The sequence below is a fragment of the Plectropomus leopardus genome, chromosome 9 (genome assembly GCF_008729295.1).
Source record: "Plectropomus leopardus isolate mb chromosome 9, YSFRI_Pleo_2.0, whole genome shotgun sequence".
In the NCBI taxonomy this organism is placed as follows: domain Eukaryota; kingdom Metazoa; phylum Chordata; class Actinopteri; order Perciformes; family Serranidae; genus Plectropomus; species Plectropomus leopardus.
Window position 1 is genome coordinate 4,823,115 of NC_056471.1, and position 18,601 is coordinate 4,841,715.

At 37.0% G+C, this 18,601-nt stretch overlaps 1 protein-coding gene across 1 annotated transcript; it reads right to left on the minus strand.

Annotated features, from left to right (window-relative positions):
- Nucleotides 1–7,092: 7,092 nt before the first annotated feature.
- On the minus strand, nt 7,093–18,171 carry hdac3 (histone deacetylase 3). The gene is made up of 15 exons (XM_042493612.1): nt 18,009–18,171; nt 16,240–16,322; nt 15,951–16,093; nt 14,367–14,448; nt 13,388–13,444; nt 13,228–13,283; nt 12,991–13,124; nt 11,894–11,974; nt 11,675–11,748; nt 11,397–11,461; nt 10,533–10,622; nt 10,349–10,407; nt 8,828–8,907; nt 8,508–8,665; nt 7,093–7,975 (listed from the first exon to the last, which is right to left on the minus strand). Exons 1-15 carry the CDS (start codon nt 18,061–18,063, stop codon nt 7,906–7,908), a joined length of 1,287 nt encoding a protein of 428 aa, XP_042349546.1. The 5' UTR covers nt 18,064–18,171; the 3' UTR covers nt 7,093–7,905.
- Between the last annotated feature and the right edge of the window lie 430 nt (nt 18,172–18,601).

Consider the following 18,601-nt stretch of genomic DNA (forward strand, 5'->3'; position numbering starts at 1 on the left):
TGACACAGTATAGCATGTTCCAAAAAAGGCCAAAACATCATTATAAACCACTCTTAAAAAACGTCAGAAAACAACATAATATAGTATGTCGAAAGTTTTCAAAATATGACATGTCAAAATAAGGACTGAAAACTACAAAGGAAAGCATACGGAGACACATGATAGTATGGTACGTTAAAAAAAAACAGCCAAAAACATCATAATATAGCATGTCAAATGTATGACCAAAAACGACACAGTATAGTATGTTGAAAAATGTCAAAATAAAGGCTGAAAACGACATAGAATGGCATGTCGAGATACGTCATATTATAGCATGCTGAAAATACTGCCACAAACATCATTTTAAAGCACATCAAAAAAAATCTGAAAACATCGTAGTATAGTATGTTGAAAAATGTCAAAATATGTCATGTCAAAATAAGGGCTGAAAACAACATAGAATAGCATGTCAAGACAAGTGACAGTATAGCATGTTGAAAAACGGCCAAAAATTTCATTATAAAGTATATTCAAAAAAATGTCCAAAAACGACATAGTATAGTATGTCTGAAAATGTCAAAATATGACATGTCAAAATAAGGGCTGAGGACATCATAGAATAGCATGTCAAGACATGTCATTGTATAGCAAGTTAAAAAAAAAATGGCCAAAAACATAATTTTAAAGCACATCAGAAAACGTCCTAAGACAACATAGTATAGTATGTCAAAAAATGTCAAAATATGACATGTCAAAAAAGGGCTGAAAACAACATAGAAAAGCAGGTTGAGACACGTCATAGTATAGCATGTTGAAAATACAGCCAAAAACAGCATTATCAAGTATATCGAGAAAACGTCCGAAAAGGACATAGTATAGTATGTCGAAAAATGTTAAAATATGACATGTCAAAAAAACAGGCTGAAAAAAAACATAAAAGAGCCTGCCGAGACTCGTCATAGTATTGTATGTTTAAAAAAATGCCCCAAAACATAATTTTAAAGCACATAAAAAAAAAACATCCAAAAACAACATAGTATAGTATGTCGGAAAATGTCAAAATATGACATGTCAAAAAAGGGCTGAAAACAACATAGAAAAGCAGGTTGAGACATGTCATAGTATAGCATGTTGAAAATACAGCCAAAAACAGCATTATAAAGTATATATCGAAAAAACATCAGAAAATGACATAGTATAGTATGTCAAAAAATGTTAAAATATGACACGTCAAAAAAAGGGCTGAAAACAACATAGAAGAGCCTGCAGAGACATGTCATAGTATAGCATGTTGAAGAAACGGCCAAAAACAGCATAATAAAGCATAGCGAAAAAACGTCCAAAAAGGACATAGTATAGTATGTCGAAAAATGTCAAAATATGACACGTCAGAAAAAGGCTGAAAATAACACAGTAGCATGTTGAGACACGTAATAATATAGCAAGTTAAAAAAAAACGTCCAAAAACATAAATTTAAAGCACATCGAAAAAACGTCCAAAGACGACATAGTATAGTATGTCAAAAAATGTCAAAATATGACGTCAAAAAAAGGGCTGAAAACAACATAGAAAAGCAGGTTGAGACACGTCATACTATTGCATGTTGAAAATATGGTCAAAAACGGCATTATAAAGTATATCAAAAAACGTCCAAAAAGGACATAGTATAGTATGTCGAAAAATGTCAAAATATGACACGTCAGAAAAAGGCTGAAAATAACACAGTAGCATGTTGAGACACGTAATAATATAGCAAGTTAAAAAAAAACGTCCAAAAACATAAATTTAAAGCACATCGAAAAAACGTCCAAAGACGACATAGTATAGTATGTCAAAAAATGTCAAAATATGACGTCAAAAAAAGGGCTGAAAACAACATAGAAAAGCAGGTTGAGACACGTCATACTATTGCATGTTGAAAATATGGTCAAAAACGGCATTATCAAGTATATCAAAAACCGTCCAAAAACGACATAGTATAGTATGTCGAAAAATGTAAAAATATGACATGTCAGAAAAGGGCTGAAAACAACATAGAAGAGCATGCCGTGACACGTCATAGTATTGCATGTTTAAAAAAAACGCCCAAAAAATTCATTTTAAAGCACATCAAGTAAAAAAAAAGACATAGTATAGTATGTCGGAAAATGTCAAAATATGACATGTCAAAATGAAAGCTGAAAATGACATAGAATAGCATGTCGAGACATGTCATAGTATAGCATGTTGAAAACACGGCCAAAAACATAATATAGCACATCTAAGAAAGTCAATATTTTTAGTGTTTTAAAGCCATTGTATAGTATATCAATAAAAGTCATATTATAGCATGTAGAAAAATGATCAAAAAAGTCATAGTATAGTATGTTGAAGAAGGTTATAGTATGGCACATTGAAGAAACCGCCAAAAAAGTCTATATTGTAAATGTTTTAAATTCTTAGTATAGGATTTTAAAAAATGGCATACTATATAATGTCGAAAAATTATGAAAAAAGTCATAGTATAGCATGTTGAAGAAGTTTATGGCGTAGCATGCTGAAAAAAAGGGTCCAAAAAGTATACTATGACGTTTTAACCCATTTTCAAATTAAATACTATACTATGACAATTTTATTATTTTTACATACAATAGTACGTTTTTATCATATTTTGAATGAGACTACTATAAAGTTTTTATGATTTTTTTAACGACATACTATACTAACATTTTTATCATGTTTTTGAATGACATGCGATACTATGATGTTTTAATCAATTTTTGAACGACATTCTGTACTATGTTTTCTTCATGTTTTGAACAACATGCTATACTATGACGTTTTTATATTTTTTCAACGACATACTTCACTATGACATTTTTATCAGTTTTTGAAAGACATGCTATACTACGTTTTAATCATTTTTTGAACGTCGTACTATAGTATGACCTTATTTTAATTTTTTAAGTGACAAATGACTGACATTTTAATTAATTTTTCAACACCATGGTATAGTATGATGTTGTAATCAATTTTTGAAAGACATACTATACAATGACATTTATCATTTTTTTAACGACCGACCATGCTATGACATTTTAATCCATTTTTGCACAACATACTATACTATGACGTTTTTATCATTTTTTTGAATGACATACTTAGACACTTTTTAAATAATATAGTACAATAATATACTGTATTTTACTAATTTTTTTTACAACAAACTATTTTAATTTTTTCACGCCATACTTTACTAAAACGTTTTTTATCAGTTTTGAACGACATAGTATTCTATGACATTTTATGAATTTTTGAACAACATACTATGCCATGATGTTTTTATCATTTCATCATTTTTTGATCAGCATAATGTACTATGATACTTTAATCAATTTAAACGAGATACTATTCTATGATATTTTAATTTGTTTTTGCTATATTATGACATTTTTGTCATGATTTGAATGACATACTATATTCTGACGTTTTTTATCATTACTGTGATGTTTTCATGATCTTTTGAATGACAGTATATTGTTACATTTTTATCTTTTATTAAAGTAATTTTAAGACAATGACTTTTTTATCTTTTGTTTTTGGACGACATACTATTCTATGAGATTTTTTTAATGCTAGTTTTGAAGATATACTACGCAATGACTTTTTTCATGCTATTTTGGAGAGCATCCTATGCTACAATTTTTTATTGTAATTTTAGATGACATACTCTACTATGATTTTTTAATGCTATTTTTAAAGACAAACCATGACATTTTTTATTGTTATTTTGGACAACATACTATGGCCTGACTTTTTTTTATGCTTTTTTTTAAAATTTTTTTTTATCTTATTCATTTTAAAGATGCCTACCATTGTTAACTTTTTTTAATGTAATTTTGGGTGTCACATTACACTGAATTTTTTATGTTATTGTTAGACAGCTATGCTATGACTATTTCATGTTATTTTGGACAACATACTATAAGATTACTTTTTTTATGCTTTTTTGATGACATACTATGTTTTTTTCATGCTATTTTGAACACCATAATACTATCAAATGTTACTTCAGACAACATATTACGTCATAATATACTTTATACTACTTTTAAAGATATGCCATACTAAGACTCTTTCATGCTATTTCGAACGTCACATTATATTATGACTTTATGATATTTTTTTACCACATACCATACTGCGACTTCTTGTCATTTTAGGCGACACACACTATACTATACCATAACTTTTTTATGCTTCTTAGCACATAATACTCGTACTTTCTGATGGTATTTTTGACAACACACTATGATGTTTTTTTCAATTCTAGCAGACTTACTATACTATGATTTTTTAATGCCAATCAAAAGGTTATAGTATACTATGACTTTTATATGTTATTTTTGACAACATAGTATACTCTGACTTTTTAATGATATTTTAGATGACACACTACTCTACATTTTTTGATACTATTCTTTAAGACATACAATACTATGACTTCTAAATATTACTTTGGACAATTATTGTACTATGACTTTTTATGCTTTTTTTTGACAGCATTTTTTACTATGACTTTTTAATGTTGTTTAGGATGACATAATATAGTATTAATTATGTAATTTTAAATTACATACTATTCTTTTTTAATGTTATCTGTAAAGACATACTCTAGTACTAGTACTAGACTTTTTTCGTGCTTTTTTGGACAATGTATTACACATTGACTATTATGCTACGAGTATTTTATATCATGCTATAGTGTGCTTTTTTGTTAGTTTTTATGACACTTATTTGAATGTTGTTTCAACATACTATACAGGGACTCTTTTATGGCATACTACACTGGCTTTTTTATTGTTGTTATATACTATCCTATTGCTTTTAATATTATGACATATTGTTCTTTGACTATACTATGATATGATTTATGTTTTTATTTTTATGACATACTATGTTATATCTTTCTTTAAATGACCTTCAATACTATGACTCTTTTTGTTTTGTTTTTTCACATTCTATAGTGAGACAATTTTTCTAATATTGTTATGGGAGTATTTGTGACATACTATGTTGTTGCTTGAATGGATTGAGATTTTGAGTCAGCTTAGAGTCTGCTCACTGCGATTAGAAGAGGGTAGACCCCAGCGTCAATTCAGTTTCCGACTTAAATATTACTAAAAAACAGGTCACTGATTACGTAGGCCTTACCTATGCTTTGCAATCCCCACAGTACGAGTATCTAGTCAAGCTATAACTGCAACTAGTGTGGATTCTTTGACCCCAGATCTGAACATCTGTTTGAGGTCATGTAGGCATCCGTGTTAAATTGCGACTGTTTCATAGATGGCCTAAAACTACATGTAGATGCTTAACAGTATTTTTATATTACATGCAATGATTACATTTGTTACATATATCTATATATATATTTTTTTATTAAAAACAAAAGTAGACAACAATATCAAAAATCACATAAAACTTGTTTCTTACTAAAAGAGGACTGGAGGTGGCAGATTGAGGAAAATACTTCTATTGTGGTAATCAGCATTTCTGCACCTCTGGTTCCCTCGTCCCAAAAGTCGGTGGGTTTTTTGAATGAGTTTTTGGTTAGAAGCCTGAAATAAGGTCTGTGGTTAACACAAGCTGGAGAGACTTTCACATTTTGCTCAACCTCATAAAATAGGTCATTAAATATACAGCTGTGAACTTTGAAGCTTTTATGTGACTTGGTTGCCTTCAAGTGGCTATATGACACAACAGAATGGCATCATGCCGCACCGAACACAGCATGACAGTCTCGCTGTGGGGGCGACGTTAGTCATGAAACTGTGGTGTAGTTCATTTACTTCCAGCGATTAAATGTAGGCTTCACCAAATCAGAAAAGCTGTGTTCACATGTGAAGGCTGTGATAAAAACGTGTAACCATCATAAGTGTTTTCTTTGCCACAGAGCTTATTTACTGCTGCAATCCAAAATCAAATGGAAAAAATCCCATAGGCTTTTTGATGAGGGTCCCTGGGGGCGCTCTCTGTCCATTAGTAATGAGACCATTGTCATTAAGAGTGAAGCACCAACGTTAACATCTGATCACTCAACAAACTAACTGCTTCAGTATCAAATGTTTTACTACCAAACTGCCAGCCGCATCACCACAGAGCTTCTCTCCTACATTCTGGACACTCACAGTCCATACATGTATACATACAGCAATGAGAAGAGAAAGGAATGAAAAACAGGAGAATGATTCCTGTTTGCATCAAAGTCCAGTTGCCTCGTTTACAAAAGTTCAATTGTAGAAATCCAAATCCATGTCAAGTAAAAAAAGGGACGCTGATGTGAAAGTGCCCAGCTCGACACCAGTGCTCGACTTTCCAGAGCTGTAAGGCACATGAATAATGCCAGGATTTAAAAAAACAATGTGGCAGCTACACAGTGACTTTAAACTAAGAAACTGGTGGAAATAAAATGTTGGTTGGAATTATTTGTACATAGATTCTGTCTGAAACAGTTTAAACGTGGTTTTTAAACATCTGAATTGGCTCATGTGTGACTAATGTATCGTGGCAGAAACAACATCTCACGTGTCTCGTAGGATGAAAAATCTCGTTGTGTCTTTTCCATGACACCTTGTGGGGATTTTTTTTTTCAATTAGTGTCCTCACATGTGCTGTACACTGCATTCTGTCACACAGAGCTCTAAACTAACTGCTGTTAAATTTCTGGGTGATTTAACATTGTTCTTCAGATAACTTTATGTGTGGGACAACATACATTGCCTAGGCTGTTCAATTCAGTCGATTAAAATACTTGGAAAATTTGTTGCAGATAAGTTTTCTCTTTCAAAAGTCAAACACATTACTAAGATAACATGAACACTGTTACAAAAAATGCTTTTATCAAAATCTAGATGTTTAAGTCTTCTGTCTGTGTTCACCGCAGGCTTTATATAAAGATGGACAACATGACAACTCCTCAAAGTGAAGCCAAAACACCTGGATGGTCTCCTGGTGGCTGGCTGCGGTTTAGGTCATAAGGCCCCGCCCCTCCATGTTAGCAGAGTAAGTACAGTTTTGTGCTTTTATACTTTTACATCTGTCTCTGGCGTCCTTAATATGTTTGCTGTCTCTGTTGAGCCGTCTTTAGTTTTTAGAGGCCTTAACAGTGGGAGTAACAAGATGCTTTCTGTCACTGAAATCAGTTCTCATCACCCTGATGTTTGTTCAAGTGATCCTTTTAATGATAAGTTTGATTTTAATGAGTTATTTAATTCTACAAAAAGGGGATTTCCTGCCATGATTGACAGCTGTGTGAGCCAGTAAGTGTGCTAGTGTTCAATGGTGCTGCTTGCAATTGGTCAGACAGGTGTTTTTGCGGGAACTCTACCCCTGCGGAGACCGCTACTGCGCAGACTCACACCTCCGAAAGATGTCACAAGATGGCAGCCGCCTTATCCGGAATATTTTAGCTTCACTTCAGCATAGTGGAGGTATGTGTCATCCATCTTTATATACAGTCTGTGGTGTGCACATGCAGAAATACGTTTGTTTTGAGTTGAGTTTAGTCGACGCTGCTCGTGAAATAAAGAAGGTACACTGTGTGTTTCAGTGTCCCGCATTATTAAAGGACACGTTACTTGAGCTCATCCTGACCGTTCTAATATTTGACAGCCCCAAACAGAAACGGGAATAGTTGTGTGTGTGTTCACTGACGTTATATACAAGGCTCTGGTGCCGATGAGTTGAAACAACCATGATGCCAGTGTAAAGGACGGCAGGTTGAGGACTGTTACAAAAAGAGAACCTACTGAGTGAGAGAGCAGAGCTTGAGTCTTTTCAGTCCTTCCACAAAAGTCTGAGTGTCTGTTAAATCTGCAGTGATGATAAATCCTGATGCGAACAGAATGCTGCAGGGAAAAAGCTCCGCTCATCCTCACGGGTTAAATTTCTACGTCGCTCTCTTTGTCGTTGTCGTGGTCACCGTCGTAGAACTCGTTGGCTGCCTCCGGCCTGAGGAAGTGACATTATTGACAGCCAGTTAGGTACAGGATGTTTACAAGATTTGTAATGTAGTCAAAACTTTCACCGCCACAGTATTATTATTCAGTTGCCAGCCAGTGCTAGCATTTTTGCTCATATTCAGTAATTTTTCAATGACAATATATTTCTCCCTTATTCCCAGGTGAGCTGAATAAGTGGCTGAATGTGTCTCTTGTTGCTTTTTTAAAAGAACGTCACTCAGAGGCTCTGAAAAGCTGCTAATGAGCAATTAAGTCAGCAGGTTTGTGGTTCTCCCTTCCTGATATCCTGGGATCGTCTTGTTCTTCTGTTTTTGGACACAGAAATGTTGTTGTATTGCACAACATCGATAGCAGCGCCCCCTACATCATAACAGTGAAAACAGCGATTGATGGAACGTCTCATCGATGTCGGGGAACTGTTGTGTTGTAAATGATGGAAAATCTCTTCAGTGGCGGGTAAAGTGTTAAAATGTTTGAAAATATGTGTTGTGCTCATCCTGGCCACATGCGGGTGTGCTGACCTGGTGTAGTTTTCCTCGCCCCCCCTCTCGTCAGGGTCTGGCTCGTCAGTGCGTTCGTAGCTCAGCATGTCAGAGGGCACGTCGTGGATCTGGACGCTGGGCGCGTGGTTCAACATCTTTAAGTTCTCGAACACCGTCTGACGGATCTGCTCCAAGTACTGCAGCAACACGTGAGCAACATGTACGCAGTTAGAAAGACTGACCACAGGACTGATGTCATCCGTTATCTTTACGTGCTCAACAAATACACCTCAACGCTTCCACAGGTTCTGCAGACGCTGTTATAACGCCGTCACTAATCAGTGCGGCTGATGTCTCACCTGTCTGGAGTTCTGGTTTTCTATCCTGGTGCTGACATCAGGATGCAGCGTGAAGTCTGGAGCAAAGTACTCAAAATACTCTGCAGAGGATAGAAACAAGAGAAGGTGAGGTCGACAGATTCATATTTTCCGTGATTTATGTGGAAAAAATATTCCTACTGAATCCAGATATAATGTACTATTTGAATTGAAAATTTCAAATGATCATTCTTCCAACAGATGGCAGTAAAGGTTAAAAATGCTCAAAAGGATTTTCTGCTCCACAAAAACATAACAGGACTCTGATCCTGAAGCCATTTTGGGCAACACAAAAACAGACACTGGAGTGCAGGGGAGGGACATTATCATATTAGTTAAGTTAAAGTTTATAATAAAAAAAAACAATTCTTAGTTTCTCAGTAATTATGAATATTATGGACCAAATAGCTTATAGAATATTATAGACTGCCAAAGGTATTATTGACTAACACAACCACGTACTGTTCACTGAAGCTCGGACAGGCGCTTTATAGGTCCACTCAGGAAAAGAAACCGTTATTCAAAGTCCATCAGTCTGCTATCAGGCTGTTAAGCCTTGACAAGTTTCTAGGAATGAGCATTTTATTTAAGTATCCGGGTATTAACCGCTTTTATATCCTTTGCCTTGTAACCTTATTATTTACTTATTTTTTCCATTGTTTTTAAACGTTTTTTAAAGCTATGTACTCTTGTGTTCACTAGCCTACTTAGGGGGCCACACGATGGCGCCAGCGTGCCAGTCGACATATTTTTTCGTTTATTTATTTATTTATTGTCTCTGACAGGCTCCTTACTCCTGACGCTGTTTATTTGTGCATGTTTATATGGTCTGTAAACTGTTGAAACTGAAATTGCCCTTTGGGATAAATAAAGATGTTTGAAATGAATTGAATTATATTACACTTCTGTTAAGAGATTCCCTAAATCCTGAACAATGCTCCATCAAGCATAAAATAACAACCATTAAATACCATGAGCAGGGTTCTTATAGCTTAAAGAAAGGTAGATTTGAGACTTTTATGACACTTGGCATTAAGTTTAAGACCAATTTTCTAATAACCAAAACTGAAGGACAATTTTATTGTATGAGTTTAAGAAGAGAAATTTATTAAAAGTAACAAAAAATAGATGTTATCAAATATTTAGAGATTTCACTATGTAATGTCAGAAAAAAAACTATTCATAAAATCTTTCCATGGCTGAGCATTTTTAAAACTTTTGAAAGATAAATTTAAGTCAATTTAATACCAATAAAGCCCTTTTTTTTAGAGTACTGAATTCAATGCCTTTTAAGACTTTTTAAGGATCCACAGGAACCCTGGCCATGAGAATTTATTGTTACAATAATCACAGCTGTGTACACACCACCAGATGCTAATGCTATTCATGTATTAAATCTTATTATTTTATATCTTGTATATTTGAGCTCCACTCAGGAAGTGTGCCTGAATTTTGTTTTATTCACCAGTAAATTGAGAATAAAGACCTTCTATTCTAACTCACCGCTATAAGGCAGCTCATCACTGATGGATTCATCCAATAACAGAGATGTCTCAAAGGTCCTAGAACAGATAAAAACAGCAATTATCTTCATCAGCAAAACCTAAATCATGATTAAACTTACAAAATGGGATGTCCCGCACCTCTTCACTGTAAAATCACATTTTGTGTAGAAAAACAAACTCACCAGCAGCGAGCCACGTTCCTCACTGTGTATCCTCCTCCACCCAGGACCAACAGAGGAATCTTAAAACTCTTCACAAACTCCACACACTCACTGAAAGACAGGGAGCAAAGAATACACACATTAACACACATGCACAAGTTAAAATAATTATCCCTGCTTTAATACACTTTCCTTACAGGTTTATTATCACATCCCAGGGTTTACCACACATTAATTTATTTGTAGTGGCTCATCATGATAACATTTGCTGCCATGTTTTGATTTTTTCAAAGCTGCCGTGAAAGTGAAACTGAACCGCTGACTACGTTGGTTCTAAAAGTTTGCTTGCACTCGCCTCTGCAGCAGCTGCTCCTCTCATCCATCAATCTGACCTGATCAGCTCTGATCAGACCGGCAGATCAGTTATACACTCTTTGACTGAAACTCCACAAACTACTGCAGAGGACAAAAATAATTCATGAATGCCAGGAAACTCGGATTTGATCGTAGGTACATGTGTATGTTCAAGAATGCCAATTACTCCTAAATTAATAGCGTGCCACTGCTAGGCAGCAGTTAGCCCCCCCCCCATGAATAGCTAGTGAGAACCATATAAAGAGGCAATAATTACTATGGATAGATGCATTCTTTGCCTCTCTGACATGGACTGGTTCATAGCTGGAGTGCAGCAGCCTCATGATACCAGTTATCCAGGATCACCAGTGTGAGGCTCAGTGAAGCCAGGTAAACCCAAAAGAGCCAGACTAAGTTGAATTTGCTTTGTGACACAGCTCCCTGATCAAAACCAGAAGCTGCTGACAGTCTTTCCAAACGAGACACTTAAATTTGAGTCGGAAAAGATGACTTAATTCAAGTTGGACTCACCCGTGTCCTCGTATACTGAGGTTGAAGCAGCCCAGTCTGTCACAGCCCAGAGAATCCGCACCGCACTGAGGGGAGAAGAACACACAGGCCTCAAACATGAACAATAATCCTGCGTCTACGTGGATCCTTATTATCTGATATGATAAGTTGACCTCATCTGGCCCTGATCTCACTGAAACATCTGGCATTTTCTCTCATACAATAATCCATGATCCATTAACTGAGATGACAAGTGTTTAATCAACAGATTCATCAGAGATTCAGAGTTACACACTGACCTGTAGAACGATGCAGGTCGGCTGGTAGAAATCAACAACCTGTTTAATAACCGGCTGGAACAGCTGCCTGTAGCCTGGAACACACACATACGTTGGCCATGGGTCACATGATAACAAGTTCACAACAGTATAAATCCTCTGAGCTGCTGCGCTCTGTTTGTCATTTATTCAACCGGTGCTACAATTGAGTGCTTAAATCTGAGCAGGAAGTGAACTCACTCTGGTCATCGATGCCATCTCTGAGAGGAACATTGAGGCAGTAGTACCGGCCGCTCTCTGCTCCCACCTCGTACATGTCACCTGCAGCAAACACACACACACACACACAGACTGTATCAATACACACTTGTACAGTCACAACACAGTAATGACATACTGTATCAACATAGCTGAGATTACAGAGTTCCACTTTGCATCACTTTAAAATGTTGAGAAAGCAGAAAGGAAATGTGCAGAATTGGATGTTAGTTTCTCTATAGTTGTCATCATAACAGTTTCTTAAGATAAATAATTTGAAGACCCCCTCCAGAAAAATCAAGTTTTTCACCTGATTACTGTGTCTGTATGTTTGTTTGTTTGTTTTTTAAATATGCTACACGGTATCATGAGAGACCATTTCCATGTTTTGCACATACTGTATGACGCAAAGGTGCAGAATTACCCTTTCAGCCATTACTGGTAAATGGTAAAGAGGCCTGCACTTGCATAGTGCTTTTTTCGTCATTCTGACCACTGAAAACGCTTTCACACTTCTAGTTACATACACCCTTTCACACACACATTCACACACTGATGGCCAAGATGCCCCCTGATACCCCGTTTTTTACACATTCATATGCATTCACACACTGATGGAACAGCGATTAGGAGCAATTTGGCATTCAGTATCTTGCCCAAGGATACTCTGACATTTTGACTGGAAGAGCCAGGGATCAAACAGCTGTTCTTCCAATTAGAGGATAACTGGGCACTACCTCTGAGCCACAGCTGCTCCTTAAACAGACAAAGGAATTTGTTGACAAAAAAACCTTCTAAATATGAAAATTTGATAAACACTTATTATCAATCATCAATGCCAGCAAAGGAACTTTCAAAGATTAAGCATTGCACAGTTTTCTGTACATTCAAAACAAAGACAATTACTGAACAAATAAACTTGTTATTTGTCTGTTTGTAATGCCTGTTGGCCATATTAAATGCAGATAAAGGGCACTTTCACAATCTGTGCAGAAACGTCCAGCCTGGTCTCTAAGCGAAGAAAAACTTTCTGATCATCCACATTTATCAGATGCTTGTTTATCAGATGCAGCTCGTACCTGTTCCTGGGAAAAAGTAGTTCCCATATTTGTGGAAGGACACAGTCATGACGCGGTCAGTCAGGTAAAAGGCCTCCTGTACGCCGTCGCCATGGTGAATGTCTATGTCAATGTACAGAACCCTAGGGTGGTATCTGTAACACACACACACACACACACACACACACACACACAGTTTTAAAGAGAGAAACAGATACAGCAGACTCTTGAAGGTTATTCAGAAAAGTGTCGTCTTACTTGAGTAGCTCCAGTATACTGATGACGATGTCATTGACGTAACAAAACCCAGATGCCTGCAAACACAGAGGAATCATTTTAGTTCTTTAGCCATGAACAGCTCAACTAAGTTAAGAGTTGAGCATTAAGATTACAACATGATACAGCACTAAGTTCTGACCTCAAATTTCTTGGCATGATGCAAACCTCCAGCCCAGTTGATGGCTATGTCACAGATCTGGAAAACAAAGCAGAATTAATTTAATTAAAGGTCACACAATCACCAAAACTCACGCTGGATTCCAAAAGTCGTTCAACATGCCCGCGTTCACTTTCCCTCGGCACTTGCCCTCAGGGGAATCCCTGCCGCCATCTTATGGGCTGCTCTAACTGTCTGAAAAACTGAAGTGAACTAGATGAGATCAACGCTGAGGGCGGGAGTGAACAACGATGACCACTCCAGAGAACTATATCACCCACAATGCACTGCAGTTATGCATTTGATGCAGGAAAATGCATCCATGGTTAGTGGCCAGTAATAAGTAAAACTCCGGTTGCACCACAGAAGAAGAAGATGGATAAACCAGAGAATAAAATAAAATAAAATAAAATATACATATAATATACATACTTTTATATTTCTTTCTGATGGTTTGTAAAAAGCGATATAGTGCTAATACTGCAACTGGCGGTCGATCCATGATAGTCGAGCTGAAAACGAACGAGGGCAGGTGTCTGCTTTCCCTCTGCTCTCCAAGTTGCCTCCGTGCGACGTCAGCTGTTACGTAATATCGACGGGCTGAGGGGAAGTGAAGGAGGACGAGTGGAACTACTAATGAAACGCAGCATCAGCCTATCAGCAGTGCTGCAGCCATGTTGCTGCTGTCTCCATTCAACATGTAAGTGTTAACACTGTCTGAGTGATGTCCGCTGATTTAGGGATCATCTGCTGCACACATGTTCACCTCCAGCTGCTCAGTAGCAGCCTCAGAGCCTGACAGGAAGTTAACATGAGTGCAGCTGACATAATAAAAAAAAATTCTACTAAAGCAGTGTCTGTGATGCTTGTGACAGGGGAGGGGCTTAAATGGGATAAACCGTTGATTTTCAATGTGGCGACACTGACTTCAGTTGGGTGTGTGTTTGCAGCTGTGTGTTACCTTGTGGTTGAGCTGTGTGGCTCCCTGTAAGGAGGCTCCTGTGTACCTTGAGCAAAACTCAAACAGACCTGGAAACACAGGACTGAAACAAAAACACACAGACACAAAATATTTCTGTTATGGTTTATCAGTGCTCTAATAACAGGTAGAGTAAATGTGGCTGTCAGGTGGAGAATCAGGCACTTAGGCTGTGGATGGATTACTAATGTTTCAAAGGAGTAAGAAGCAGGACTGGGAATCTTAAGGTAATCATAAGCCCCGTTTACACCGCCAGTTCAAGGCGGAGATACTGTGCCATTATGCTGCCTTACTGTTCTGTCAAGTCAAGTCAATTTTATTTATAAAGCCCATTATCAGTAATCACAGTTTGCCTCAGAGGGATTTACAGCATATAACATCCCTCTGTCCTTAGACCCTCTCATTAACTAAAACCCTCCCCCTCAGGAAGAGCAACTGAGGTGGGATCTGTCTTCCAGGCCGGACAAACGTGCAATAGAGTCGGAAAAAACAATTAATTAAATTTGTTCTGAACAAATGTACAAATAACCTTTGGGCCATCAACAGTAGTAGTAACAGCGCTGAACCGAGGTCTGTGTAAAAAGGACAGCCAGCAGGATGGGATCAAGGGCTTGTGATGTTTGACAGTGTGATATGTGTGGGACCCAGCAGGACATTAAAAAAGCAGCTAGCAGTAGTTGGCGGTTAACTAAAAGAAACAGCAGCTGCACATTTACATAGAACCAATTGATAGTGCCATCTTTCCGCTCCAGTGTGGGATTTTACACTGAATCGCAGCATGCTGCAATCAAGAGGCATGACGGCCGTGACAGTTAACACACAAACATCCGCCTCTAGCATGACATACAACATATGCGTCGGCAGTATTTTATAAACAAAAACAAAGACATTCATGTATTAATCACAATCATTTACTGTCTCTGTTATATGGCAGCTGATTTCGTCCTCTGCTCGGAGGGTAGGGAGCTCCCAAACATTATTGTTTTCCCAGTTTGCAGACATTTATGGCCGCAGTTTTTCTTCCTTCAATTGGCCACTATGTGAACAGCTGCTTTTTATATCTCCTGAAGTGGGTCGCACACATAAACACATCGTCAAAACATCACACCTGTGCCGCCCATGGTCACGTCTTTCCGGCTTTATGTTTTATAAAGACCCAGAGTTACTTGACCCAGTGGGTCTTTACCCAGTTTACACACACCCAGTGTTACTGTTACTACCTCCATTCCTGGCTCAGAGATAAGAGCACTCCGCCCCGTTTCTGCGATCGAATGTCATATCCAGAACAAGGTGGCATAACAGCGTGATATTCTCGCCTTGAACAGGCAGTGTTAATGCAGTTTGTAGCTCTTCTATGGTGTGATCTCTGTGTAAAAAGGGCTATAGATTAAAAAGTCTAGTTACAAAGGAGCTGAAACAAATAGTAGCTGATATATGATGACTAAGAAACCAAGGTGATTTTAGTATGCTATGATATTACATTTCAACAATCTTCAAAATATCTGACATTAAGGGAATTAAAAAATTACAAAAACAAACCATTTTTATGAAAAGAGTGATACTCACCAGTCGTCTCCGACATTGAATGTGTTGAGGCTCTTGGTGAAGCCCTGCATGTTATTGGGGCTGACCTTCTGTAGGAAGTCTATGTAATCTTCAGAGTGGAACCGACACATGTCGTGCTGAGATGCTTTGTATGGCTTAAACACCTAATAAGAAAAGAAACATTTGATTAAAAAAAGGACGGAATTATTTATTAGTTTATACTCCTGATTTTAGTGTTTAAAAAAAAATAATCAAGAGTGAGCAAATGTGTGAAAAGCGTCAGCAGAGTCTGTAACACTGTACTGCTCACCATCATCTTCTTGTAGAGTCCATAGTGCAACACCAGACTGTGAGTCAGAGACAAACGGTGAGGCTTCATGGGGTGGCCAGCACCTGGCAGAGACAAACAGTTTCAACATTACAAAGGGTTCCCACACATTTTCAAGAACAACATTTCAAAACTTTTCCCATGACTTTTCAAGGACCTATAATAAAAATGTTTTCTTCTTGCCTTATTTACATTTTTAAACATGTTGGATTTAAACTCTATCCAATCGTTATTTAAAAGATGAAAAGCAGGCATAAAATAAAGAAACGTATGTAATGATTAACTAAACGTATCACATGTATCAGCACATATCTGAGTACATTTGTGTCTCTTTAGAGAAGTTTTGCCTCTCTTTGGGGTTTTATTGCAATACTTTGGGGTCATTTTGCAAATCTTTGCATTTTTGTGCATCTCTTTGTGAGGTTCTTTCTCTTTTTGGGGTTACTTTGCAACTCTTTGAGGATCATTTTGCATCTCTTTGTGGTCGTTTGCAGATCTTTCTGGTTGTTTTGCACATCTTTTGAGTAATTTTGTGTCTTTTTTTGCATGTCTTTGTTGTCATTTTGCATATCTTTAGGGTTATTTAGCATTTTTTGGGTCATTTTGTATGTCTTATAGATAATTTTATTTCTATTTTGGGTTGTTTTGCATTTCTCTGCATTCATTCTGCATCTCTTTGTCATTCATTGCATCTATTTATGGTAGTTTGGATATAATTGTGGTTGTTTTGGACATCTTCAGAGTCACTTTGCATCTCTTATTGGTTGTTTAGCATGTCTTAATAGTTGTTTTGCATCTCTTATTAGTAATTTTGTGTCTCTCGGGGGTTGTTATGTATCTATTATTGTTTGTTTTGTGTTTCTCCGGGGATGTCTTAAATTTGTTGTAGTGGTTTTGCATCTCTTTGTGGTAATTTTATATTGTCTTGTGGTCATCTTACATCTCTTCAGGGCTGTATAGCGTGTCTTTTGAGTTATCCATGGCCAATAACATTTTCATCATGTGGAACAAAATTTCATGACTTTCCAGGCAAGATATTTCCATTATATTTCTATAATGCAGCATTTAAAGCTTATTATTCCCCAAACCCCCTTGGGGCAATAAATGTTTCATTTACTCATTCATTCTCATTTATTCATTCATTCGTATTAGAATGACTTCCCTGGTGCCCAATACTGAAATAAGTCATCTCAAATTCATAACCACACTGAGCAGATTCTCATGGTTACTCACAAGGTTAATCACTTTTGACAGAAGGGCATGGTTGTATTAGTTACAATTATAACAAACAGAATTATTGAAAAAAGGCATTACACACAATGACGGGCTGCGATGTAAGTTAACGTAGCTAACTTAATACAGCGATCCTTGTACGTCAATCTCCAGTTTACTACAAACAGATCATTTTAAGACATTAAACTGAGCGTAGGAACTAAATATCAGCCACAGACCGAGCACAGAGCGACACATGATGGGACATTTTAATTAAAGACAGCACCGGTTAGTTGCAGCCGGACGTTAGCTAACACTAGCAAAGCTCGCCAGGTGCTTCGGAATTTGTACAAAACGTAGCGATAATTATGAATGTGTGCAAAGGTGAAAACCTGCATAACGGACCTCTAAATGCACGGAGAGCGCGTGAAATGCTAAAAAATGATGTAAATTGCAGCTCTCAAGTCGTTAGCATGTAGCTAGCTTGCGTTAGCATCATTCCCCTTTGTAGGCCCGTTCACGACGATAACCAAACTCACCATAATGAAAGTTGCCCACGTCTGGGTCATAAAAGTAAGATGTTCTGTTGGTCATCCTGAAAAAATATCTTGTGCCTTTCTTCGCTAAGTGGTGAGTGTTCCTCGGCTATAAAACACACATTTTTTCTTTCAATTAGCAGACAGCCGCCATTGTAAACACCGACTTCCCTACGTCATCAGACAGGGACAGAAATGACGGCGAGGGCGAGAAGGGAGCGAGGGAGGAGGAGGAGGAATGAATGAATAATGTCACATTTTCACAATAAATAGTCAATAAACTGTTATAACAGACACTTTAAGACACTCTATTGTCCTTAAGAGGTTCTCTCTGTTCAGTTTAGTTTAGTTTAGTGGAGAAAGCACAAAACACTCAATTAAAATAGCCACAAAAAGTGTCACTCCGTAGGATAACACCTTACCATATCTTTTTGTCCCCATGTGCATGAAATATCCCATTGATATTCCTGTTGTGAAGCACTATTAACATTTAAAAACATTGCCATTGCCGTTGCCATACTGATTTTACCATGAACACACAAATATATCAGAATCAGAATCAGAATCAGAAACACTTAATTGATCCCCGAGGGGAA

What these genes read in the sequence shown, in the direction of transcription:
- hdac3 (XM_042493612.1), bottom strand. Translation starts at nt 18,063, where the DNA reads ATGACCAACAGAACATCTTACTTTTATGACCCAGACGTGGGCAACTTT. An exon ending in GACTCTACAAGAAGATGATG is followed by an intron (nt 16,094 to 16,239) that starts GTGAGCAGTACA and finishes TTTTCTTATTAG; the next exon opens with GTGTTTAAGCCATACAAAGC. An exon ending in CGACCTGCATCGTTCTACAG is followed by an intron (nt 11,462 to 11,674) that starts GTCAGTGTGTAA and finishes TTCTCCCCTCAG; the next exon opens with TGCGGTGCGGATTCTCTGGG.